This window comes from Alternaria ethzedia, assembly GCF_023757985.1.
Source record: "Alternaria ethzedia strain BMP 0044 chromosome Unknown scaffold_5, whole genome shotgun sequence".
Taxonomy (NCBI): domain Eukaryota; kingdom Fungi; phylum Ascomycota; class Dothideomycetes; order Pleosporales; family Pleosporaceae; genus Alternaria; species Alternaria ethzedia.
This window is the reverse complement of record NW_026056198.1, coordinates 1334629-1362557: the sequence shown is the minus strand read 5'-3', so window position 1 is coordinate 1362557 and position 27929 is coordinate 1334629. Positions and strand designations below refer to the sequence as shown.

The following is a 27929-nucleotide window of genomic DNA, read 5'->3' as shown; positions in this document are numbered from 1 at the left end:
TGTCAGGGTTATCTCATAGCGATGAGATTCTTCGCCCTGTATAGACGTTAGCGTGTATCGGTCGGTAAGTTGATCCCACGTACAATAGGGCCTTGAGGCCGTCGCTTGAGATGGAGCAAGTATTTGTTGTTTCTATCGGCGTCTTTGAGAGACAGAAAATCTTTGCTTTCGTACACTCTGGGCCTACCCGGTAGCCTCGCAACCTCTCTTTCATTGACCTCCCTAACATGGTCGTTGTGGGTGGATAACTCCATAGCACCCTCCATTCCTGAACGGGCCACAAGTAAACGATTCTTGATCTCGCGTGGGGTCTCATCAATTCCGACTTCGTACTGTTAGTAATATTTCCAATACTTAAACAACATCCGTCGAGATGTCAGACTGATTTGGCAGGGACTTACGCTGTCGAATGGCTTGTAGAATTGACTGAAATTCTTCATCGCCTTGTCGATAGATTTTCGTCAGATGAAAGCATTCGAAATTACATTCCTGATCACGTAAGCGTCGTTTTCAAACTAACAGAACCGGAGATTGCTTACCCTCCATGCGTTGCTGAGGAAAGCCCACTTGTTGCGGTCGTAGAACATCGTTTCCTCGCAGTTGTTGTTTTTACACTCGTATGTGCTAGGCTTATAATTTCTGTCGGGGGTGAGCTGCTTTCCGCACCGGAAACAATTTTTGAAGGGTTTCACGGGTGGTAGTTGACAGAACTACGATGGTTAGGATGTGAGGTTGCTGAGTTTGGCGTGTCAACTTACATCTCCTGTGACGACCATCTGCACTCCACCGAAAGGTTTGTCATTCCCTCTAGCAACCTTCATCAAGTGATTGAGGCGCTCGAGGAAATTGCTCTCCGACATACTGATTTCATCGATGACGAGAACGTCAGTCTCTTGTATGTTGGCGATATCGGTCTGAAATTTATTGCTCCTGAGACCTATCCTGTTGGTGTTCACATGCCAGTTGGCGTAACTGTATGTCGTGATGCCTCCTACGTTGAGCGCAGCAAGGTTTGTGGGCGCAGTCACAAACACTCGCTTGCCCATCTTTTCCAGTCTCTTCTTAAAGGCTCGGAGTACGACGGACTTTCCACAGCCAGCAGAGCCCGTGTAAAAAACGTTGCGTCCTCGCATGATGCGTTGTACCACCCGTTCCTGCTCAAGACTCAACTCAACCTCAGGTTCAGCGATGTCTGTTTCTGACACGATATGCTCCTCATCAGAAGCGGGCTCTTCCGAAGCATCTTGAGAAACTCGTGAGCTTGAGCCTGAAGAAGATGCATGCTGATGCGGCAGTCCGTGAAGTCCAAGTGCTTGTTCGCGTTCTAGCAACCCTTGCATTAGTGCTTGTTGTTGCTGAGGGTTTAGTCCTCCTTGTGGTACTAGTACCATCATCTGTTGTATTAGTCTCAATCGGTGTTCTCGTGGTAGTTGCTGGAGCGAAAGCTGCTGCTGAGGAGCTTGCTGCTGCACATGAGGGATGTGCTGTTGTGGCGGATGAGCAACTTGTTGCTGCTGGTGAGCAATTAGTTGCTGCTGTTGAGGAATTGGTTGCTGCTGCTGAGGAACTTGTTGTTGCGGCTGAGACAGTGCAGGCTGCAGAGCCAACCAGGCGCGACCTTTTTCACGCTTGAGCGCATCGTCGACCTGAGTGCGCCTCGCGTGTAGCCATTGCCATGCTTGGGCAACAGAATTGACTTTCAGTTTGCCGTTGCCGCTGAAACCTTTGAGCACGTTCTTTTCGACATAGTTCCAATCAGTGTATATGCCGGGGACGTGACCCAGAATTGCGTACATCTTGGTGGTGCCGAGTACATCTTTGTCGACAAAGAGCCCCCATGCTTGGATTGGGCGACTCAGCCGAGGTCTCACCGCTTCTCGCTGCTCTAGTGCCGGATCGAGTCTCACATGGCGTCCACGCAGATAGGATAGAAGCTCGTTCGTTGGTATTCCCGTGTCTGTTCTCTGTTGGTTGTATCCGTTGTTTCGATATCCTCCCCCATGGTTTCCATGCCCTCCTTGATGTCCTCTATTTCTTCTGGCCATTGTCGCGGGTTCGAGGTTATGCGGCTACGAGCGATGGTATAGTCCAGGACGCTGGAGGAAGGAGCGAGGAGGAGGAGGCAGGAGCAGGTGTCGCAAAGACTCCTTGATTCGTATGATATCAGGAGCGATGATATAGTCGCAGTATGCGAAAGCTCTTTCGATGTGCGCGAATCTACCTGTGACGTATCAGCATCAGGAGTCCCAACATCTCACCCTCCGGAGCAAGCCGAGACGAGCAAAGCGGGCATTTCCAAGGTTGTACATACTTCGAGTAAAATATAAGGGTAACGATAAGAATATTCCGAGTGCGATGTACAGGCCGGCTGCAGATGGGTAGTACCAGCTAAGAAGATGCACCGTTCGTGGCACAGGCTCGCCGCGGAGCCGTGATCAGGGACGCGTCGCGTAGCTTTCCCGCTAGCACGGGTAGTGGGTCCGGCCTCGGAACGTGTGGGGATGGGTCGCTTTTCTTGTAGCCAGACTTCTCTGTCTTTTACGCTTAAGCCTAAGAGGTCTTTTTACAAGAGTACTTTAGTTATATATATTAGAAAAGAAGATATTTAGTAATAGTAGTTTACTAGGCTATTTATTTAAAGTAGTTATCTTTATATATACTTATAGTAGTAAAGAATAACTCTATAATAAATATATAATAAGTTATTATAATAAGTTTTATAATAGCTTATAAAGTAGAGATAGCTTATTTTATAAAACTAAATATAAAGCCTAACTAGCTTATATATAAAAGCTTCTCTACTATTACTTCTTTTACTTTTTTATTATAATTATAAGTATAATAATTTTCTTTAACTACTTTAACTACTATTTTCTTATTATTACTAATACTTAGGTAGCTTATTTTACTTTTTTAGTTCTTTCTCTACTTTTTAAATATAAGATTATTTATTATATAGCTTTATTTTTTAAGAAACTTTATAATTTATACTATTAAAAAAAAAAGTAAATAAAACGTATACTTAAGATAAAGATAGCTATCTTTCTATTTAAAAGACTTAATAATAGTATATATATTATAACTATTTAGCTATAGACTACTCTAGATCTCTCTAAACCTTTCTAGACTATACTAGCCTACGTAAGCGTAAGCTCTACTAGCGTAGAAATTTAAAGAAACCTCTTATAAGTAATAGCTCTACTTAGATTACTTAGTAAAGGTTTACGTTTATATAATTTTATATTAATCTATTTTACTTTTATAATATAAACCTCTACTTATAACTATTAGTAATACTATAAATATAGTTTTATTATAATTACGTAGTATAGTAGAAAACGTAGCTTTCTAAGTCTAGTCTAGGCTAGCTAATATACTATTAGCTCTAACTACTACTAAAGAAAAATTATAAGCTCTAATATCTACTATAGAAATACTACTAGTTAAAAAAAGAATATCTATTAATAAACTAATACTATTAACTCTTTAGTAAGAACTTAAATAGAAAGAATAGCTTTTATTAGAAGCTAAATAGTATATAAAGATTACTACTTTACGCGTCTAATATAAGGCTCTTAAGGCTATACTTACTAAAAGTAACTTTTAGACTCTACTACTACTTATACTAATACTAGCTCTAGCTACGCTTACTAAGAGTACTCTATACTAGACTAAATCTTTTAAGATTTTACTTTTAAAATCTAACTTTTTAACGCGTTTTAAAAGTAAAAATAGAGTATAACTTAATAGCTAGACTAAAGCTTATAAATACTTCTTTAAAAGTAACTCTACTTTAACTAACTTAACTATATAAGTTAACTTTATAATTAGATAGCTTAGAGACTACTAACTTAACTATTAGAAAAGAATAGCTAGAGCTATTATAGCTAACTTAGAAGCGCTAGTTCTAATTTAAGCTACTCTAAAGTTAGCTATACTAGAGTTTCTTAGCTTTCTTTTTAAATATAAGTAAATAGCTAAGAAAAAGATTAAGAATATAAGATAGTATTATTATATCTCTACTAAGCTTCTTAACTATCTTAAAATATAATAGAAAAAGCTTAACGCTTAAGCTACTCTTAATAATACTAATAAAAATTATATCTATAACTTCTACTCTACTCTTAATCTAAAGATACGTAAATAGCTAGATAATATTAAATAGAAGTAGTATAGCTTTATAGCACTAGAGGCTAAGGCTAATTAGTAGTATAGAGCTTTTAGATCTATACTTTAAGTTAGATAAACTTAGATAAGTATAGATAATACTAGAAGAGACTAGTTACTCTTTAAGTAGATATAGTATAACACTAACTAGTATAGCCTATCTAGCTAAGAGATAAAACTATATATACTACTTAAGAAGAAATCTATAACTACTCTAGTAGCCTAAATAAGTATAAAGAATATTAGTTAAGTTAAATACTATAACTACTACTATAAAAAGTACTATAAAAAGAAGTATTCTAACTCTACTAGTATCTAAAAGAGAAAAGTATACTTTTAGACTACTTAACTCTATAGTTTAAGAGACTTATTATATACTTTAAAAGTTTTATTACTACTATAAGTAGTAAGCGCAAGACTAGACTAGAAATAGTAAGCTTATTTCTAATTACTATAGAAGGTACTATTCTAGCTAAATCTAGGTCTATTTATATTTAGGCGCTTCTTAATAGTAGTGCTAAAACTAACTTTATTAGTTAAGCTATAGCTAGCAAAGCTAGATACGTACTATACTAAGATAGTATAACTTAGTTCTATAGTCTTAATAGCTAAAAACTAGCTATATTAGGCTAAGTAGATATAAAGTATACTATAACTAATAGCTATAATACTATCTAAAAAGAGTAGAAAGAGTTCTATCTAAAAAACTTTAAAGAATTTAATATAATTCTAAGTATACTATAGCTAGAGTAATAGTAACTTACTCTAAACTTTATTTTAAAATCTATAAAATTTATAAAGTAGACTAAATACTATAAGATTACTTTAGAGACCTCTAAATAATTTATAGCTATACTCTTTAATAAAGATAATAATAGCTTTTTACTAGTAGTAGGCTAGGCTAGCCTAGATAATAGTACTCTACTTTATTAGTACTATAGCTTCTAGATAAAAGTTTTTTCTAAAGAAGACGCTACTATTCTAGCTAAATATAAACTATATAAGATAGTAATTAATCTAAAGAAGAAGAAGAATCTACCTTATAAACTACTTTATAGTCTATTAGTAATAAAGATAGAGATACTATATAAATATATTAATAAGAACTTAGCTAGAAAATAGATTAGGTACTCTACCTTTAAGATAGAAGCGCTAATTCTATTTATAAAAAAGAAGAATAGCTCTCTCTAGTTATATATAGACTACTATAGCCTTAATATAATTACTATAAAAAACTATTATCTACTACTACTTATAGAAAAGTTTCTTAATTAACTTAGATCTATATTAATCTACACTAAACTAGACTTATAGAATACTTACTACTATATCTATATTAAGAAGAAAGATAAGTAGAAAATAGCTTTCTATACTAGATATAGCTATTTTAAATATACTATAATACTATTTAGTCTTACTAATACTTTTATAGTATTCTAGAATTATATTAACTTAATTCTATTAGACCTACTAGATATCTACTATATTATATACCTTAATAATATTCTTATCTACTCTTAGAATAAAAAGAAATACGTTAGCTAAGTCTAAAAAGTATTATCTAAACTTATCTAGTATAGGCTATATACTAAACTCTCTAAGTGTAACTTCTATACTTAAAAAGTAAACTACTTAGATTTTATAGTTACTCTATAGAGAGTAGAGATAGAGACTAACTATATTAATACTATTTAATCTTAGCTTATACTAGCCTTAGTTAAAGACGTTTAAATCTTTCTAAGCTTTACTAACTACTACTAGCGCTTTATAGAAAAGTTCTCTAAAATAGCTACTTTTTTTTACTAGATTATTTAAAAGCTATCTAAAGTAAGTAAGAGTAGCTACTAATAATAATAAAAAGAATTACGTCTAATTAAGCTAGAACTTAATACTATTAAAACTTTTAAGATTCTTAAAAAAAGATTTACTATAAGCTCTATTCTAGTTTATTTTAACTTTAGCCTACTTTATAAAGTAGAAACTAATACTTTAGACTTTATAATCTCTAGAATTCTAAACTAGTCTAGACTAGAATCTAATAGTAAGAATCTATAGTATCTAATTACGTACTATTTACGTAAGATAACTTCTACTAAGTGTAATTATAATATATATAATAAAGAACTTCTTATAGTAGTAAAGGCCTTTAAATACTAGAGATATTACTTTAAAAGTATAGCTTATAATATTACTTTTTATATAAACTACTATAACTTATAAAAGTTTATATCTACTAAGGTACTATTATATAAGTAGGCTAAATAGGTAAAATAGCTAGCTACTTTTTACTTTACTATAGTCTACTACTTTAGGTAGACTAACTCTACTAATAAACTATCTAGACGCCTAAATTATAAGTTAAATAAAAACGTAGTAAGTTTAGCTAGTAGTAATAAAAAGTTACTAGTAAAGCTTTAGTATAAGCTATAGTTAACTAATATAAATAGCTCTAAAGAGTGTATAGTTACTTTAGAAAAAGTAAGAGAACTTTAGATTAGAGTAGTTATAAGTATAACTAAAGCTATTACTCTAAGTTAACTAATATTACTTACTAACTAGACTAAACTACTATACTCTATACGTAATACTATTAGAGAAAGTATACTTAGTAATAAGCACGTAGATCTTACTAAAGAAGTACTATTAATATTAGATAATACTTAACTATAGTAAGTAAACTAATAGAGTATAAAATTAGATAATATACTTCTTTATAAAGAAAAACTTTATATTCTAGAAGTAGCCTATATTAAGGTTTTATAAGCTTACTATAATAACCTCTTAGTAAGTTACTTTAAGTTTATCTAAACTTTAGATTTTATATTAAAAGAATTCTAGTAGCTAAAGGTCTAATAAATAGTTAAAAACTACTATTAGTTTTATATAACCTACGTAAGAATAAAATCTACTAGATATACTAGATATAAAGAACTATAGTTACTACTTATACTAGCTAATATCTAGAAAAATATTACTATAAACTTTATTACTAAGTTACTTCTAAGTACTCTAGAAGAGTAAGAGTATAATAGTATACTTATAGTTATATACTACTTCTCTAAAATAGTATACTTTATACTATCTAGAGGTAACCTAAACGCGCTAGAACTAGCTAAAACTTTCTATTAGAAGATTATATACCTTTATAGTTTACTAAAGTTAGTAGTTACTAATAAAGAAGTGCTATTTATATTAGTATACTAGAGCACCTTTACTTAATACTTAAAGACTAGATAACTACTATTAATAGCCTTTTATCTCTAGACTAATAGCTAGATAAAGTGTATAAATTAGGTTCTAGAGTAATATTTTAGAGTTTATATAAACTATAAGTAAAATAACTAAGTAACTCTACTAGCTAATACTAAGTTTATATATAATAACTTTAAATATAACTTAACTAGTGTTACTCTATTTAAGCTAGTATATAGCTATATAATTCTATCTATACTAGAGTTAACTAGCCTAAATCTAACTAGACTATCTAAGCGCGCGCTCTAAGACTAGAAACTATATAAAAAAGTATATAAAATAGTATAATAGAACTTAGTAAGAGCTTAAAAGTACTAATAGAAAGTATATAATAAAAGCTATAAGTCTAAGAAGTTTAAGGTTAGTAATTAGATTATACTAGATATATATAATATCTATATAACTAGACCTAAAAAGAAACTAAACTATAAGTACTAGAGTCTACTTAAAGTAATAAAATAAATTAGTAAGTAAGTCTACTAACTAAACTTCTTAAAAGATAGTAGAATCTACCTAGTCTTTTATATTAGCTTACTAAAGAATACTTCTAATACTAGTCTAGTCTAGAAAAACTAAGATTTACTCTATTATATTACTTTATAAGTAGGTAATAATATATATAAAGTAGATAGAATACTTAAGAAGTAAAAAGTAGAAGATTCTTAAATATACTTAGTTAAATAGATAGGCTACCTAAACTCTAATAATTAATAGCTACTTTTAGAGAAGATCTTTCTTAGCGCTATAAGAATATTTAAGAAGTTCTAAGAATACTCTAACTAGAGATAATTATACTAAAGTAAGTTTAGAAAGAGCTAGATAGATTTAGATTAGCTTAGTCTAATATTCTAATAGAGTAGGCTAGAGAATATATTAGATTAAATAAATTAATAGATTTTCTAAGTATAATAGACTTTAAAATTACTTAAATCTTAATTATAAGTATAAAGAAATTAATAATTATATTTCTAGAGCTAAAGCTAATCTATACTAATCTAAACCTATCTAAACTAGATAGTAACTAATTACTATATAAAGAATAATAATAAGTAGATTAGAACTAAAAAAAACTCTAGAAAGCTAATCTAGACTAATCTATACTAAGATATCTTAGACGCTAAACTCTATAACTAGAAAACGCTAACTAGAATAAAACTATCTAAATTAACCTAAAGATAGCTCTAAATAGACTTAGGCTATACTAAGTTAATCTAAAGTAAAGTAAAGTAATTAGTTTAGAAGCTATCTCTAGTAGCTTTAAATAGCTTACTCTTAATTAAGAATAGTAAGTTAATAAGACTCTTAACCTTAGCCTCTAGAGCTAGAACTTTCTTTTTAAAAAAAATTATATTCTTTTTCTTCTAGACTAGATTAAATAGATCTAGATTAGAATAAAAAAAAGTATACTTACGCGCTTACTAGAAGTCTTAAAAGCTCTATTAGTGTTATTATAAGCTTTAGCCTTCTAAGTAACTCTAAGAATCTTAGTATTAAACTAGATATACTTACTAAAGTATAAAAGCGTATTTTTATTATTAATATATTAGATAGTATTTTTATCTAGATTAGTATAGATTAGTATAGATAACTCTAGATTACTTATATAGTAAAGGTAGTAGCTTAGATCTTAATATTTTACTTTAAAAATAACTTATCTATAGTAAAGGTATTTAAGATATTATAGACTAAAGCGTTTAAGAGTACCTAAAAGTATATTTTATAAATCTTTATCTATATTATAATAATACTAGAAATAGTATACTTAGGTAACTAAATTAGTCTAAATTAGTCTAAATTATACTAGAATAGTATTACTTACTTAAAAATAATCTTAACTAGATAAGTTATAGAAAATATAGTAAAAAAGAGTTAAAGCTTTCTTCTTACTAATAGTATAAAACGCTATTATAGTAGTTTTACTTTATAAGATCTAGGTTAGTATAAATTAGTATAGATAGCTCTAGAAAGAAGTACTAATCTATATCTTATAGTTCTTATTTAGTAGATAGTAGTAAAGTACTAGATTAGTCTACTAGTTATTTTTAATAGTAGTATATAAGATATTACTATAGCGTATATAACTATTTAGGTTATATTTAGTTTTAGTAGTTATATCTCTTAGTTACTAGGCTCTAAGCGCCTATATTATAACTATATTTATATAAATAGAACTAGATTAGAATTAAAGATAGCTAGTTATTACTAAAATACTCTAAGTAGTAAAAGATAGAAATAGATAGCGTAAGATTATACTAAATTATAGTTAATAGTATTAGTTAATAGGCTTCTACACTTATTAGTAAAAGAAAGAAAAAAGTAAAACTAGACTACGCTAGGCTAGCCTAGATCTACTCTAATCTAAAGTAGTCTAAACTAATTCTAATATATAAGAATTTTAGAAATACTTACTAAATAATAGATAGAAGTAAGAAGTCTAAGTAAGTAGCCTAAAAAGAGATTCTCTAATATTAATATATAAGCTATATTTTAGCCTAAGCTTAGCGCTTATATAATCTTCTAAATTTTTTTAATTTTCTATCTTATATAGAACGCACTTCTAGAAAAAAAAAAAACTTTATTATAACTACTTAGCTATAGACTACTCTAAATCTCTCTAAATCTTTCTAGACTATACTAGCCTATATAAGCGTAGTATAAGAGTTTTATAAAGATTAGATAATTAAAGTATATAGAGGTAATAAAGTTATTATAGTAAAGAGCTTTAGAAGAAGCTATTAGAGGTAAATATATATTATAGAGGTATTAGCCTAATATTAGGCTAATAGAGCTCTAGACTTAGAACTATTATATATCTCTCTCTAAAACTACTTAAAGTTCTATTCTAAGTAGACGTTAAGAAAGAGAAGTAAAGATAAAAGTACCTCTTAATAAGAATATCTAAAACTATTATAGATAGTAAGACTATTACTATTCTACTAAATAGAGAAGTATATCTACGTATAATCTCTTATATAAAGTATTATTAATTCTACTAACCTACTAGAGTACTATAGAGAATACTATTCTAGCTAAAGCTGCTAGGTAGTAAGTAGAGTAGTTAGCCTTATAACTAACTACCTTATAGCTACTAATAACTATAGAGGCTAAAGTTAGGTAGAAACGTGCGTTATAATTAACCTAGTAGGCTTTAATAGTATTATAGCTAGACAAGTCTTTAAATAACTAGCTAGTTTTTTCTAAGTATATAAAGTCTAATAGTTAGAGTAGAGTAATAGTAAGCTCTCTATTATTATTATAGTTATAGAATATAATATATAGTTCTAGATAGTTAGAATTATAATTATAGAAGTTCTATATAGAGTTCTTATAACTTTATAAGTTACTATATATCTACTAGAGCTTAGACTAGTTATTACCTACCTACTTAACCTTATACTATAATAGCCTACGCTATTCTATATAGAGGTTAACTATAGTATATTATATCTATAAGTTAAGAACCTAGAAGATAATATACTTAATAGCACTATTATTATTATATAAGTAGACCTTAGAAGAGACTATATTAGCTACTTAGAGTTGTTTAGATAGAGCGTTATCTTTATAGACTTATAGAAGCTATAAGTAGAAGGTAGAGAATATAGCTTTAAGCTATAGTAGTAAGTCTAGTTTATAAGCTATATTATTAATAACGTAAGTAATCTAATACAGCTCTATATTCTTATAATCTAATAATTTAATAGATTACTTAGTCTAAATATAACGTATATTTAATATAATCTAGTTACCTACTATAAAGTATAGCGCTAGATACCTATTTATATCTATAAACTTCTTTATTTTATTCTAAGTCTATAGTATCTATTCTTAAAGAAAGATATAGATTATATTAATATAGTAGGTAAAAGCGTTAGCGTTGCGCTATTATTAAGTAATAGTAAAGTAATTATAAAAAGGTTAAATTATATATATAGGCTCTAGCCTAGACTTTAGCTACTAACTCTTTATAGTAAGAAATAAAGATAAGCCTATTATAGTACTTATAGCTAAATTAGCTTTAAATTCTACTAATAGTAATAGCTACGCTTAGTCTATCTATAGATAGTTAATATATAACCTTAGATACTACTTAAGGTTAGCGTTTACGTTCTTAGTCTAACTATCTATCTTTAGGTAATAGGCTATTAATAGCTTTAGCTAGGTCTCTACCTATTTATATAAGTAGTTCTAGAAATAGAAGGTAAACTAGCGCCTATAGTTAGAAACTACTAACCTAGAATAGCTTTCTAGCTTTTAGATATACTTTATAAACTTATTAATAATAGTAGAAACCTCTAAGTTTTCTATAGTAATAAACTTCTTTATCTTAGATAGCCTATCTATAATAACTATAACGTAGTAATAGTTATAGCTATACTAGGTAGACTTAGATAGAGAAGTAATAAAGTTAATAGAGATATTCTTCTAGTACTAAGTTAGTATAGAGAGTAGATATAATAGCCTATACTTTATAGTATAATTAACTTTAGAGCGCTTATATATTATATAGTTATTTATAAACTATATAATTATATTAGTTATACTTTACTAATAGTACTACTAGCTAACTTATTAATATATAGTAGTATAGCTACTATATTCTCTAGAGAGGCTATTATATACGTAAGAGATAATATAAGTATAAAGCTTCTTACTAAAGAGAACTACTAAATATCTATTACTAATAAAAAGCTTTCTATTATTACTAGCTTCTAGGTCTATAAGCTCTATCTATATACTCTCTACTATAAAGTAGTATAAAATATAATATTTATTAGAATTAAGAGCTAGCTTAATATTATAGAGATAAGTATTACTTAGATAGAGCTCTACTATAATTTTCTCTAGTAGACACTTATCTACTTCTTTAATATTATTATATAGGTTGTAACTACTCTTAAGAGAAAAATAAGTAAAACTAATATAAAAGGTAGAGCTTAATAAGGTAAAGCTCTTATCTATCTTTTAGATAAGAGTAAGAATAGAGAATAGATTATAGAGGTTATTATCTAAGTAGAGACTAGCAAGTTGTATAGCTATATAGCTACTACTATTCTAATAGTAATCTTCTAAGAGAGTCTAACACTAATACTAAACGTAATTATTAGTAACTTTCTCTAGAAGGTTACTAGTACAGTAAGTAAGGCTATTAGGTTTAGTACTCTATTTTCTAAAGTAGTAGGTAATATTAAAGTTAAACTTCTCTAGAAACTTAGTCTACTAGACTTAATAGTAATTAAGAGTATACTTAGTATAGAAGTATTTAAAGCTATAATAGTCTATTAAGACGTTTATAGCTATAAGTATACTAGTAAGCTTAGAGTACTACTTCTTAAAGACTTATATAATAGTAAGAAGTTTTTTATTATATATTTTATAATTATATTTAGTTAGAGTTATCTTCTTAGAAAGATAAGTAACTAGACGTATAGTACTATTATACTAAACCTAGAAGAGTATAGCTATATAGACGTAGTTAGAAGTATTAGTCTTAAGAATATATTTAAGATCTAGGTTAAAGTGTACTAGAACTATATTACTATAAAACGCAACCTTTAAGGCTATAAATACTTATTTAGCTTCTAGAGTTATTTTAAACTATTTAGAGTTACTATAGATAAGATATATTAGTAGTTTAGTAATATCTAAGAACTTATATATAAAGTGTTAGTAGAAGTTTATAAAGCTTAGAAAAGCTTACACATTTTTAAAAGACTAGAGAAGTTTCTAGTTCTAGATAGCGCTAACTTTATTAGAGTCTATCTTAATTCTATTAGCTATAATAATAAGTCTAAGAAACTTTACCTCTATCTTTATAAACTTAGACTTAAGTATATCTATTAGTAGGCTAGCCTAGAACAGCTAGATAATAATACGTATAAGGTAATTCTTATACTACTACTATATCTTACTAAAGATAATTATATTATCTAGGTATACTATATAGAACTTATCTAGATACTTATATAAGACGTTATTAATATATATCTAGAAAGTTCTAGAGCTATTATACATTCTAAATAGTATAACTATATACTAGTATAGCTTATAGAGTATAATAAATATAAAAAAATACTTATATTTATTCTTAATTCTAATTTTATTAAACGTAGTAATAATATTAACTTTAGAAAAGAACTTAGCCTTAGAGAGTTTAGTTAGTATATTATAAATTAGAGGTAGAGTATTCTAGTTCTTAATAGTGTAGGCGTTTAGTCTCTAGTAATTAACGTATATATAGATACTACTACTAGGTTTTCTTATAACTAGTAAAGGCGCTGTCTAGGTAGAGATACTATATTTAATATATCTCTTCTTAACTATATTATTAATATATAGCTTTACTATCTATACTTTATTTTAAGATATAAGTTAAAGGCGCTATAAAGATAGTTATAGTAGCTAGTCTATATTATTAAGCTTAAGTATAATTTTATAATTTAAGTTATTATAGTAATTAGATATCTTATTAGCTTCTTTTAGGTTAAAGCTCTAGTATAAAGTATAAAGAATCTTAGAGAGGTAGTTAAGAATATTTTATTTAGATATATATAGCTATTCTATCTTATTATAAAACTTTTTATAATTTTTAAAAAGTACTTTAGCGCCTATAGCGTAGAGGTATTATATATTCTACTATTTCTTATTACTTATATTTACAAGGCAGCAAATCTTATTATAAAACGTAATACTAATATTCTAGTCTTAGTATACTATAGTAGCTATAACCTAACTTAATATATAAGTAATATTAATTAGAGAAGAAGCTTTTAAGTAGTAGGCTACCTTATAATAAGAATCTAGAAGCTAGAGAAGTAGATACTTCTAGTAGTAACTACTCTATATATAGCAGAGCTAATAGTTATAAATATACTAGAAAAGATAGTAGTTAGAGTAGAAGCTAAGAGTTATATCTTTCTAGTTAATATATAGCTTATAAGTCTAGAACTATAAAGTCTCTAGAATTATTTAAACTTTTAAAAGCTTAGTAATATAGATAAGAATATCTTCTAAGTAAGTACTAAAGGTTACTACTACCTAAGTTATATAAGTAACGCTAGTAATAGTAGATCTATCTACTAGCTTAAGAGTAGTAGACTAGTATAAAAGTATAAAGTTATATTTATACGCGTAAGTATAAGAGAAGTTAAGAAAGAAAAATATATAGCTAGTGTTATCTATAATTTCTATATATTATAAAGTATTATAATTAGAGATTATTTCTTTAAAGACTAATTACTAGCCTATAAGAGGCTAGTATATATTACTATATATAGTAGTAGCAGTAATAGTTAAGATAGTAATTCTAGACCTTATTAGGCTCTATTATTCTAAAGCCTTAACGTAATCTATAATTACTTTAAGTGTAGAGTCTAGCTTAAAGTTATTATTATTAATATTACTATCTTCTATAGAGAAATAGAAAAGCTTAGAAGAATTATTAATAAAGTAATTTAGATATAAGTTCTTTTTTTCTTTACTCTTCTTAACTAATAGAGTAGAAAGTAAAATTAATAGGCTAGCTAGTACTAGTATTAGATTCTTCTTATACTATAGAAGTTTCTAGAGATAACTATTACTAGAGATAGCTAGTTTTCTAAAAGATTAGAGAAGCTATTAATAGTGTTAACTTCTATAGTAGCACTAGAAGTCTTCTTAGAATAAACTAGCTTACTAACTAGAACTCTACTATTAGTAATAGCTTTATCTAGAGCGCCTTAAACCTTATTATAAGTATTAAATAAGATAGAGGCCTAACCTAAATAGTAACTATTCTTAGACTTATAGCTATAATTCTTCTTAAAGTAGTTATAGTAGTAATTTAAGTAGTATAAAACTTTAATCTAGATCTTAGTATAACTATAAGAGCTTAAGCTAGAACTACTAGTATTATTTCTACTATATCTACTACTAGTATTACTCTTATTATTATTACTACTACTCTAGCTACTACTATTTTAGCCTACGTTACTTATATTATAGTTAGAGGCGTTTATAAAAAGACGCTAGAGGTTAGACTACTTAAGAAGATAGAAAGTCTAGTAAAATTCTAGATAGGTAAGATTAGTTTTAAAAACTTTAAAAGTAGTTATATTTTTCTACTAAGAAGAAAGGTAGTTATATATAAACTAGATCTTAATATAGTTAGTCTAGTATAGAGTAGAGATGCTTATATTAAAGTAAGTAATATACTTACTTATAGATTTACTAGCCTTTATATATAACTTAGCACTCTTATACTACTATTAAGTAGTAACTATAGTATTTAGTAACTTATAAATAGTATTAAGAATAGCCTAAATCTTATTACTATAGATAAACTTAGCGCTAGAATTAATAAATCTAAGCTAAATATTACTAAAGGCCTAGTTTCTAGTCTTCTAATATAGATAGTTAAGCTTTTTAGTTTTTATAGTAAAGTTATATAGATACTTATTAAACTAATTAAGAATATCTATCTTCTAGATAATATAGTTAGTGTTACTAGTGTTAATATCTATAAAAATATTAGACTCTAGCTTCTTAGAATAGTAGTAGTAGAGTTCTAGATTAGTAATAATAGAACTATTAACTTTCTTACGCGTACCTATCTATATAGGTAAACTATCTATAGAGCTACTAATATAGAGTTCTCTATTATAGTTATTCTTATTATCTAAGTTAGAGTAGTCTAGAGAAAGAGCGCTAGCGTAGCTATAGTAAGTAGACTTATTCTTAGCCTAAGTAAGCTAGATCTCTAGGTTCTTTATAGTAGTGTTAGTAAGAGTAAGTATATTAAACTCTATATAATACTTAGACTTATAAGACTTCTTATTAAGTATTATACTCTTAAGGTTAGTAGAAACGCGCTAGAGGTTCTAGTTATTATAATATAGCGCACTACGCATATCTCTTAACTATTCTTATAGTTATATACTATAGTGTTTAGAGTTTACTAGTTACTAGTAGAGAAAAGTAATAAAAGTATTTATATTTTTAAGGTTACTCTTATACGCGTTAGCGCTATTCTAGAACTTATAGTTTTATTCTTATAAAGATTTTAAGAGCTTAGTATACTTAAAATAATATTTACTAAGAAAGTCTACGTAGCTATACTTATTATTAAGATTATACTTTATAGAGTATAGTTACTCTATAATATTAGTAATAAATATAATATAGGTGTTAGTGTTACTAACATCTTCTAGATTAGTAAGCTTAACTAGACCTTTCTTATAGATAGCCTAGCTATTAATATTAGTTTTCTAAATCTTAAAGGTAGTAAGATTATTATTATAAAAGATAATAAAAGACTTAGATAGCTATTACTTATAGTATAAGTAAGTAGAGAGGTTTAGCTTAGTAATAAAAGAGCTATTATAAGCGCCTAAGTAAAGCTTTAGACTTATCTAAGCGCCTTCTATATTAGAGTTAATATTAGTGTTAGTATTATTATTATTAATACGCGCTTAGTAAGAGAGATAGTAGTTAGCGCTTATTAAAGAATAGTAGAGGTTACTAAAGGCTACTAATTTCTTCTTATAGTAGATAATTATAGTAGTAGTCTTACTACTCTCTAAGTTATTAGAAGCTTTAATAACACGCTCTAGAATTTAGAAGCTATTACTATTACTATTATTATTACTATTACTATTACTAGCCTTACTATAGAATAGAAACTAGCTTAGTACGTGTTAATAAGGTACTTAAAGTAGGTTATTAGTGCCTAGTAACTACTAATAGACAATTTAGTAGTAGATAGGTATAGAGAATAGAATATTAGTTAATAGGCTAGATAACGCCTATATTAAGTTTAGCTAAGATAGTTATAATATAGAAGTAGTAGCGTAAGAGTATCTAATAGTGTAGAATAACTATATAGAGTCTTAGGTCTAGGTATTATAGCTACTATTACCTCTACTAATAGTAAAGCGCGCGTAGTTACTAGTAGTAGTAGTATTCTACTAATAGTAAGATATTATAGATAATAGAGTATATAGATTAGTTATCTAGAGAGCTAGAGTCTCTAGAGTATTATAGCGCTACGCGTAATTATAATTAGTATTCTTTTATATAAAGAAGCTAAAAAGTAAAGTATTTAAATATCTAGAAAGATTTATAATAGTTACTAGAGCTACTCTTATAAGTTACGCGCTAGTAAGTAGTATTTAGATTTAACTATAATAACGTATAAAAGTTTTATAGAGATTAGATAATTAAGATATATAAAGGTAATAAAGTTATTATAGTAGAGAGCTTTAGAAGAAGCTGTTAGAAGTAAATATATATTATAGAGGTGTTAGCCTAATATTAGACTAATAGAGCTCTAGGTCTAGAACTATTATATATAGGCTCTACTAGTGTAAAAACCTAGAGAAACCTCTTATAAGTAATAGCTCTATCTAGATTACTTAGTAGAGGTTTACGTTTATATAATTCTATATTAATCTATTCTACTTTTATAATATAATTTACTTAAATAATAGCGTAAAGTTACTAATATTTTTTTTAATCTTTAGTTTTTTTAAGTTTTATACTAATAAGCTTATAAAGCTTAAGGTACTACTTTAGAAGCTATTTTTAGTATAGCTATAGCTAATATATACTAAGTAGTACTTTTTTAAAATAGTAGAAGAAATTAAGTAGTAGCTAGTATTAGTAAATATAGTAATTAATTACTATAGTAAGTAATTCTAGTAGAAGTAGAAGTAGAGAGAAAGCGTTATAAGTTAATTTTATAGCTTTATAATATTTACTATTTACATAGGTAGCGTTATAGAAGGAAAAAATCTACTTCTAGACTAGCGCCTTAGCAAATAAAACTAGGATTACATTAATATTGTGGCTGGACTTATCTTATCATGATCCGATTGCGATTACTTTCGGGTACTGCACTTTGGCTAATTGGTATATCATAACGCTGATTCCTGAGAGAGGCAGAATTGGTACGTCTCCATTCCCATCCACGGGCGCGGGACGGAATGGTGTTAGCGACGTTTCCACAAGAAAAGCAAGTACTGGGCAGAGATTGCAACCCATCACCAGGACTAGAGAAACAAGAAGCAATGTAACATGATAAGTAAGTCGTAAAATAGCTCATGCGACGCACATTTCATAGCTCATACAACACTATCTCCACCACACATCCCCTCCTATCAGAACCCCCCTAGTAAACATACCTAAAGTTAGGGTTCTCCTTATCCGTCAAATCATCAAAGCCATGCGCATTGCTAATATCCTTTCCAAACTCCCTGTCCTTCTTCTTATTCCTGAGCGTGAGGTTGAACCTCAAAAACGCAATGACCACCAGCAGCGCGCTGTAGCACCCGAGATGAATAGCCAGGGACTTGAGATAGCGTGGGTCGCCATCGAAAAACACCTTGGGTCCAATCGCATTACCCGCGCACCACGCGAAGAAGTTCATGGTGATGCAGACGGATTTCTTGGTCTGCCCGCCGACGTTGCGGGTAAGCATGGACATGCCGAGACCCTGGGCGGCCCAGAAGGTGAAGACGATCCAGTAGGAGATGAGCAGACCGGCTTTGGTAGCGTTGTTTGTGTTTTTAACGGTCATGATGATGATTGTGCCGACGAAGGCGGGGATCATGAAGACGGCCATGGTAAGCAGGTTTTGCTTTGTTTTCTTGACCATCCAGGCGGAACCCATCAGTGTGGCGATGATGACGACACCGAGGACCATGGCGAGGAGCTGGACTTGCAGAGTGTCGAAACCGAGGTCTTTGATGATGATGTTGTAGAAGGCGCCGAGGCCTGACGTGGGTAAAGTGGTGAAGATCTGAATGCCCATGTAGCAGTAGGTTTGGGGGTCGAGGAGGGCTTCTTTGAATTGGTAGGCGCGGAACTTTTTGTTTTGGAGACCTGTTTGGTTGGAGCGTACACGCTCAACCATGAGCTTCTTGTCTTCCTCTGACCAGCATTTGGCGCGCATGGGGCTGTCGGGGAGGCGGAAGATGACCCATAATCCCCAGATGAAGGAGAAGCAACCGTATGTGATGAATATAGCTTGCCAGGATCGGATAGAAGCGTTACCGGGGTTCGCAGAGAAGCTAGGATGTCTGATGTTGGTGAAAGCGTATGCAAGGAGACCGCCGACAATTTGTTGCATGCCGTCTGTAGGTAAGGATTAGTTGGTGTTGCATGTCTTTGATCTTGTATAACTTACTCATCATGTACCAGTACGTAACGATCTGGGCCTGCTCCTCACGCTTGTACCAGAGAGAAGTCATGATGAGGAACGCGGGCTGGCAGACAGCCTCGAAGATACCAAGGAGTGTTCGGCAAACGACGAGCGCAGGGAAGCTGAAGCAGGCTGCATGGCAGGCAAGTACGGTACTCCATGCAAGAATGTTGAATCCGAGGTATTTGGCTACTGGTACTCGTTGGAGAATCCAGTTGGTTGGGTATTCGACGACCAGTACAGCGAGGTAGATACAGGTGGTGAGCCACCCAAACTGTCATGAGTCAGTGCATGATACTAGTGCCCACAGACTTTGCAACTCACAGTCTCTTTGGAAAGAAGTGCGGGAATATCCTCACGGATACCCATGATGGAGGTAGCGGACATTGTGCCCTTGTCCAGCGACTGCAGGAAGTACGTGATGACCATAATAGGCAGTACACGACGGTCGATCATCTTCTTTAACCGGGCGTTCTCCTCTTCCGAGATGAAAACCTCAGAAGCGTTTGCGTATTTGGCAACCTCCTTGTCGATACGGTTGTAGTCGGCATGGTCGCCCTTCTCGTCTCCTCCTTCGGAGAACACGCGCTCGACCTGGCTAATGTCCTGCTTATCGTCCGAATGGCGAACAGCCTCGGATGTGTGGTGCACGCCATCTGCACTGGCTCTGGTGGTAGCCATCTTGAAAAGAAACTTCCGAGAGCTTGACAGCGGAAGAAAGAATGAGGTTTGCAAAGAAGAAACCCCAGGACTCGCGAGTGAGCTGGCCAGGATGGAGGAGCGGTCGAGTTGATATTTCTACCCGATTTTAGATTGTTCCGTCCAAGCGTTCCCCGGCCTCAAGCTACCCCAGGCTGGCAGGCTACTCCGCAAATCCTGGGATCCAAGAACCTGCACGTTCAACGTCTAGCCGGGTATTGACCATTGGTGATCATCTCCTTGTTTCCGCACCCCAGTTCGAGGTAGGATTCTGGAAAGGCGTGCTGCAAGCGCGACCCTGTCGGCGCCAACGCTGCATCTTGAGTCGCTAGCCTCTGGGGTTCGCCAACCCCGCCACCATGCCGTCCATACAGATAGTGGAGTGCTTGGGAATGCGGAGTAGGATCAAGCAGTGTGGAGAGTGCCACCACTTGGCGGGGGTCCGTTTGTGGTAAAACATCGGCGTAGATGCTGCCGAAAGGCCACCCGCGTCACTCGTGAAGGCATGTGATGGGTCAAGCTCGCGCGAGTGTCATGCGAAGCTTCGTTGCTGGGCCCAAGGCGGCTGGTGGAAGATTTCGTCCGCCTGCAGCGAGTTGGCGGCGGCTGGCTTTCCCAGGATGAGTCGTGTCAGGCAGCCAAGCTCCTTCACGGCGGTCGCACTTCCCTCCACGGTGTCTTCCGGCCCTCCAAGAGGTAAGCGATTGGTGACCTTCACGCCGGTATTGTCAGTTTACTGATCAGCGAATCTCGGTGCAATGCAATGCGAGCGCGGCAGAAACCCTAGAGTGGGATGTCAGCAGCAGGCGTCCGTGGTCTCGGTGTTGATGTTTGACACGAGAAAAGAGCCGCGCCTTCCAGGAACCCATCTGCTGGAGCGACTCCACGTGTGCCCAGCGCCCAGTCGGGGTAGAGATGGACGAGTCGGTGCAACAGGACACGAAATCTGAGAGTGACATGCAGCATCGTTGCAATCTACGCGGTTGAGGACCCTGAGCGTTCCCCAGTTTTTGCTCCCCGCTCTGTTCCTGGGTTGAGCTCTACCGACGCGTGTGACCGACGGCCTGTATCTAATACCCACTTGCTAGACTACGCGTGTGACGATATCTGTTCTCTTTGCTGTCTCCTTCCAGTTCTTGACTTACGTTCCTCAATCCCTTGTTGCTGTAATCCTCATTCAATTGCGAGCACATCCCACCACACAATCGCTGCGAACGCGACGTAATCACGAAACGCGCCCACCATGTCCACACTCACAGTCCACGGCCTCACAAAAGGCCAAATAGACGAGAAGATCCTCCTCCTAACCCACAACCTGATCAACATCAACGACACAACCGGCGAGTTCCTGCTGAAACTCGACGATGGCCGCATCATCGACACCAAAGGCTGGGACGGCTGGGAGTGGACACACGGCATCGGTCTCTACGGCCTATGGCACTACTACACTCTGACAGGCAGCACAGCGACAATGGACATCATGCAAGGCTGGTTCACCAAGCAACTCAGCAAAGGCACAACGAAGAACATCAACACCATGAGCCCTTTCCTCACACTAGCATACCTATACGAAGAAACCGGAAACAAGACCTTCGTCCCTTGGCTAGATACATGGGCAGAATGGGTGATGCACGGTCTGCCCCGCACCAAATTCGGCGGCTTCCAACACGAGACATACAACTCGTTCAACAAAGACGAACTCTGGGACGATACCCTCATGATGAGCGCGCTGCCCCTCGCTAAGATTGGTCTGGTACTCAACCGACCGGAATACGTCGAGGAAGCAAAGCGCCAATTCATCCTGCATTGCCAGTACCTCTGCGACACATCCACAGGCCTCTTCTTCCACGGCTGGAAGTGGGAAGACAAGGGCGGCTTGGAAGTCGGACATAACTTTGCGCGCGCACGGTGGGCGCGTGGAAACTCGTGGTTGACGATTGCGATTCCGGATTTCATTGAACTGCTTGATCTCAAGGAGACGGATCCGCTACGCCAGTTCCTCATCGGTATCCTCGAGTCGCAATGCCAGGCGCTGCTTAAACTGCAGGGCAAGAACGGCATGTGGCGCACTCTTCTCGATATCCCCGTGTCGGAAGGTAGCTATGAGGAGGCGTCTGCTACGGCAGGCTTTGCGTATGGCATGCTCAAGGCGTGTCGGAAGAGGTATATTAGTGGGGATGTGTATCTGCAGAGCGCGGTTAAGGCTATCAAGGCTGTGATGGGCAAGATTAGTGCGGAGGGTGAGCTGACGGAGACGAGTTTTGGAACGGGTATGGGGCATGATTTGCAGCATTATAAGGATATCAAGATTACGAGTATGCCGTATGGGCAGGCTATGGCTATCATGGCATTGGGAGAGTTTATGAGGACGTTCATCTGAGGGATGATGTATAGATGGGAGTATTGAATGAGAAATGAAAAGAAGAATACAGTACTGTTACTTTAGCCAAAAACACAGTCATACGAGGTAGACAGAAGCACACACGCATTCCCACGGAATGATTACACAAATGGATTTGAACTTTCAATTGAAGACTAACAAGCCGTCTTGACGTATCCCGTACACATCTCAACGCTAATCCCAAACATAAAAGCGGTGATTTTCCTTCCATCCATACCCCTACACCCAAACGCCATAACGTGCAACAACCACTTTCCCCCATCTCACTCCTGATTCGCAACCTGTATCGGCATAACATTCCCCGAATCGACAATAATCTGCGTATCAAGCCTCTTCCCCGTATCCCCATATTCCAACCTCTTCCACGTCACAATGCGCGCCTGATTCGTATCGATCTCAAACACCCTTAACCTCCTGTGGAAGTGGTTGTAACCCCCGTAGCCACCAAAGCCACTACCACCTGCATAGCACATCCAGAGTTCTGGATCACCAGTCTCGGGTTCTTTGGAAAGGGCGCAGTAGTCGTTTACGTGGTCGTGGCCGCAGGAGACGGCTTTGATGTCGTATTCGACGAGGGCGTCTTTGAAGTGCGTGTTGAAAGCAGGTGCGGTGATGGGTTCGGTCCAGTTTCCCACGCGGTCGTTGTCTGGGTTGCCGTATTCAGGGAGGGGGATGTGGATGAAGGCCATGTTGAGGTGTTTGTGCGTGTAGTGGCTGTGTGCTTCTTTTAGGCCGCCGGCGGTGGCTTTGAACCAGTCGATTTGGTTGGGCTTGAGCCAGTCGTAGCCCCGGTAGTGGGTTTCGTCTGGCGAGTAGGCGTGTGTGTCGAGGAACCAGAGGGTTAGGGCGGAGTGCTTGCTGCTGTGGGCTTGGATCTCGACGAAGTAGTTTCCTACGCCGTCGATGGTGTTTGGACCGGGTTCGCTGACGGAGTAGGGGAGCGAGTCGTAGAGGTCCATTTGTGCGTGGCGGGAGAGGGTGCCTTCGTCGTCGTGGTTGCCGAAGATGGCTGCGTACGGTATCTTGCGCTCTGCGAGGGGTTCGACTATCTTGAACATGGCCTGTGAGATGGTTAGCTTTGTGTCATGTAAAGGATGGGAGGTGCCCTACGCTCTGCACATCGGGTGCTGTATCGCCGTTGACCTGATCGCCAGACAGAACTACAAAGTCTGGCTTTTCATCGTCTAGCACCCTCTCCACAAACTCTATAGTCCTGGGGTCGGCGTCACAGTGTCCGCCGTTGTGGCCTGGCGGCTCTGCGTCTCTGCAGTGGCCGAGACCAGTGCTGAGATGCAGGTCGGAGATCTGCATAATCTTGAATTTGCCGTCCTTTCTGATCTTGGGTACGGGCTTCTCGAGCTTGGCTGCTGGGCCTCTTCGTATGCTCAGGCGAGGATCTGTGCTTGCTTTGCCCGTCTCAAGATGCAGGGCTCCGTTCTTGACCAGCTCCCAGCCAGGGCGTGGCTCTACTGCATCGGCGCCGAAAAGTATATCAACGGCTGTCACTGCCTTCTTGTCGTCACTCGCGTGACGCTTCAGCGACCTCTTGATCCAGAGGCCAGCTGGGCGCGACTCCCACTTCTCCGACGCCTGGGCCTTCTCCCCCACAGAGGGATCAAGCTTGCCTGTGCGAACGTCGATGATAACTTTGTCCTCTGTCTTGAGCTCCTCCTCCCGCTTGCGCTTGATGTGGACGTATCCTTTGGTGACCCAGCCGGAGCCGAGGTACAGGTCCTTCTCTATACGATGCCACTTCTTCTGGTCCAGCATGCACTTGGAGAGGGGATTGATGGTCGAACATGTCTGTACGGTGATATCGGTGATAACGAGGCCATCGTGGTGCAGTGGCATGTGACTGTGGACGGATTGGGGGAGGACGCGGTAGCGGTTATCGAGGAAGAATATGGTTAGGGAGACGACGATGGTGAGGGCTATGAGCTGGATGCCCGTCCGTACCTGGGACTGTTAGTGCTGCCGGGAGAAGGGTTATGCTGTGCGTACTATGCGGCGCGTCATGGTGGAGGCTCCCGAAGGTGTGAGTAGTGGCGCATAGAGCCAGCGTCGGGTTTAGGATATGTGTCTTTCGCAGCAACGCGAGCTCATCTCCATGACATTGAATCGTTTGCTGAGGGTGTGAAGTCAAGCGTGTTGGGCGAGGCGCATGCGTTGGAAGTGTGCAGGTGCTCCATGTTGTTCTTGGCCGAACCCTGGAGTCTCGGATCGTCAATGGCGATGCAGGGATTAGAATCACCGCTGTGACGTTGTGCATTATGCAGTACAGTAGAGTAGATATACTGATATACTGATATACTGATATACGACGTAGCAGAGGCAGAAGCTACGTGAAAAGGACTCAGTTATCTATGTAAGATCTACTGCATTCCCACGCCTGCAGAGCATACTCGGTGCCCTCCTGCGGTCGCGGCTCGCTTGCTGCGGAGAAGGCGTCACCTCCGCATCTGACATCTTTCTTCTTACAAAGCCATGCGACCATCTTCTCTCCACCAGCTACGCCGTGCTGCACTCCGACCGCGTGCGCGACACTTCACCAGTAGCTCCTGCCTCCATCGCGCTTTCCAAGGCAAGACCTCCGCCTCCACCACTCCGACCCAGCTCACAGGCGCATAGAAGGCGATGTTGTGCTCTTGCGCGAGAGCAAAGAGACGCAAGATGGGCGCCTCGTGAAATTGCAGGCGTCCAAGACCATTGGCACACACCGAGGCGTCGTCAAGCATGCGGATGTTATTGGAAAGGAGCCACGGCAAATTGTCCGTTCCCACAAGGGCGACACCTTTCGCGTCTATGAGCCTACCTTGGCCGAATATGTCAGATTGACACCGCGCCTTGTTACTCCAGTGCGTATGCCATGCCACGACGAGACAGAAGACTCATGCTAACATAATACAGATCTACCCTTCAGATACCAACCTCATAGTGTCCCTACTCGACATCCACGTCGATACTCCGTCCGCTACCCCCAGCACCGAACCACCTCTTGAGATCCTCGAAGCCGGCACAGGCCATGGAGCGCTGACGCTGCATCTCTCTCGCGCTGTACATGCCGGCAACCCTCCAGTTCCAAGAACGCCGTCCTATGTCAATACCCAAGAAGAACCAGAAGACGCGGTATACCTCGGCGAGTCCATATCAGACCTACAGGAATCAGCACTGTCGTCATGGAAGCAGAACCGTCGCGCTATCATACATACTCTGGATATATCCAGCAAGCATTCAGTACATGCGAAGAAGATAGTCGAAGGGTTCCGACATGGCATGTACGCGGGCAACGTCGACTTCCACGTAGGAGACGTGTCTGAGTGGATCGCCAAACAGCGAGCTTCGAGAAAGACCGAGGAGCCATTCCTGACTCACGTGTTTCTGGATCTTCCCAATGCGACAAGCCACCTCGCCAATGTCGCTCCTGCGTTGCACGTCAATGGCATGCTCGCTGTCTTCAACCCAAGCATCACCCAGATCGCTGAATGTGTCGAAGCTATTCGGGAACATAAGATGCCCTACCTCCTTGACCAGGTCATTGAGCTAGGAGCAGGCACAATCCGCGAGTGGGATGTTCGCGCAGTCAGACCGAGAGCGCCCATGAAGAAGGCTCAGCCAGAGCAACCTTCCGAGCCTTCGAGCGATGAAAGCGCAGACTCGGAATCAGGCCAAGAAGGACGGGATAACGAGCTAAAAGAAGATCTGAGCAAACAGGAGGAGAAATGGGTCATGGTGTGCCGACCAAAAGCTGGCCAAATGGTTGTCGGAGGTGGCTTCCTGGGTTTATGGAGGCGTATGGAGAAGCCAGAGAAGAAGGAACCGGCGGAGAGGCCTGGCAATGAACCATTGACTGAGTAGCTATAAGAGGCCCAGAATCAACCCCGTCTCACCGTCTCCTGAGGCGGTCTGATGTTCGGTCTCTGCACATCCATCTCCTATCGCGCCCGCCCACCTACACTCTGACGTCAACACTGAACTTCCACCACGTTCCAGTGAAAGTGAAAGTGAAAACCAGCCCAATGCAAACGCGCAAACGCACTAACAAAAATCTCTACTCGCAGCCTAATATTACAACTCTTGCTCGCGCTCCTCCATCCTCGCAACACCTCACACAAGCCGAACCTCTTCTGCTGCCCTCTACTGTGATCCCCTGCCCACAATCCTAACACACTCCATCAGTACATGCCCAGCCGTCGTCGCACCCGCAGCGGCCTCACCCAAAACAAACTCAAGCAGTACATCAAGAAATCGCTACCCTACACCCGCAAACTCCGCTCCTCAGTACCAATGGAGTACGACCCCGATACCCAGCGCATCCGCGCCCGCCTCGACAACTACGCTTCTCCGCAGGAGATTGCCGAGGAAGCGTACCGTGTCTGCCGCAAGAATGCGGAGTTGAGGAAGGAGGTTTGTTGGCACTGTCTGGAACGGAATGGATGGGATATGTTTACTGACTACATGTCTTCGTTTGTAGTTGGAGAGCGTCAAGAAAAGTGTTGTAGTGCCTACACACTTCCCCGTTCCCGTCGTGACTACATCTACCACGCCATCGTCGTCCTCAAACACCACCATGGCCGACGCCGTCACCGCCACCGCCGGTACCGTCTCCGCCCCGCCCGACCCCACCGCCACCGCCGACGCCAAGGCCACGATCAAGGCCCTCAAGAACCGGGTGGCGGTCATGGAAGACGCCCTGAGCGAGATGAGACGGGAAGCACCCAAGATGCGGGAGTCCATGGCGTGGATGTGGGAGATCATCGGTGATGCCCGCGTTCACGTCCCGAGGGACTTGAGAGATATGTATCATGGCAGTATGACTGTTGATGCTGTGGATTGGATGGGGGGGAAGAAGGGGGGTGGCGGCCGGAAGGAGAAGGGATGGAAGGAGGGGGGTGGTGAGAAGAAGAGTGGTGGTGGTGGGGAGAAGAAGGGTGAGGGGGGCCTGAAGGCCGACAACGTCGTCGTGGGTCGTAAGCGCAAGGGCGCGAGTCCGCTTGCGGACTACAGTAAGAGGGCGAGGGTCGAGAGTGAGGATGAGGGGGAGCTGGACGGCTAAGTTGGGGGTTTGGGTGTGTGAGCGTCAGGCTCATATGTATGCCTGGGGACGACAAGGGCGTAGGACGGTGTGAGATATCACCATCACGATTGTATGTAGGCATCTCAGTGTCACCTAATGAACTTCACACAACACAAAACATCAACGTAGGCAACAAGTGATATCATGACAATTCTTTA

At 37.0% G+C, this 27929-nt stretch overlaps 5 protein-coding genes across 5 annotated transcripts; 3 read left to right on the top strand and 2 right to left on the bottom strand.

Annotated features, from left to right (window-relative positions):
• Positions 1 to 18565: 18565 nt before the first annotated feature.
• On the bottom strand, positions 18566 to 20278 carry J4E87_003162 (uncharacterized protein; the record flags this gene model as incomplete). Its single annotated transcript, XM_049374795.1, has 3 exons — positions 18566 to 19530; positions 19583 to 19871; positions 19922 to 20278. The coding sequence occupies 3 exons, from the start codon at positions 20276 to 20278 to the stop codon at positions 18566 to 18568; spliced, it is 1611 nt and encodes a 536-aa protein (XP_049235786.1).
• Positions 20279 to 21539: 1261 nt separating this feature from the next.
• J4E87_003161 (uncharacterized protein) lies at positions 21540 to 22676 on the top strand (the record flags this gene model as incomplete). Its single annotated transcript, XM_049374794.1, has 1 exon — positions 21540 to 22676. The coding sequence occupies one exon, from the start codon at positions 21540 to 21542 to the stop codon at positions 22674 to 22676; it is 1137 nt and encodes a 378-aa protein (XP_049235785.1).
• Positions 22677 to 22960: 284 nt separating this feature from the next.
• On the bottom strand, positions 22961 to 24713 carry J4E87_003160 (uncharacterized protein; the record flags this gene model as incomplete). The annotated part of the gene is made up of 3 exons (XM_049374793.1): positions 22961 to 23758; positions 23808 to 24653; positions 24699 to 24713. The coding sequence occupies 3 exons, from the start codon at positions 24711 to 24713 to the stop codon at positions 22961 to 22963; spliced, it is 1659 nt and encodes a 552-aa protein (XP_049235784.1).
• A 468-nt stretch (positions 24714 to 25181) lies between these two features.
• On the top strand, positions 25182 to 26552 carry J4E87_003159 (uncharacterized protein; the record flags this gene model as incomplete). The annotated part of the gene is made up of 3 exons (XM_049374792.1): positions 25182 to 25248; positions 25326 to 25552; positions 25605 to 26552. 3 exons carry the CDS (start codon positions 25182 to 25184, stop codon positions 26550 to 26552), a joined length of 1242 nt encoding a protein of 413 aa, XP_049235783.1.
• A 324-nt stretch (positions 26553 to 26876) lies between these two features.
• Positions 26877 to 27750, top strand: J4E87_003158 (uncharacterized protein; the record flags this gene model as incomplete). The annotated part of the gene is made up of 2 exons (XM_049374791.1): positions 26877 to 27101; positions 27169 to 27750. 2 exons carry the CDS (start codon positions 26877 to 26879, stop codon positions 27748 to 27750), a joined length of 807 nt encoding a protein of 268 aa, XP_049235782.1.
• Between the last annotated feature and the right edge of the window lie 179 nt (positions 27751 to 27929).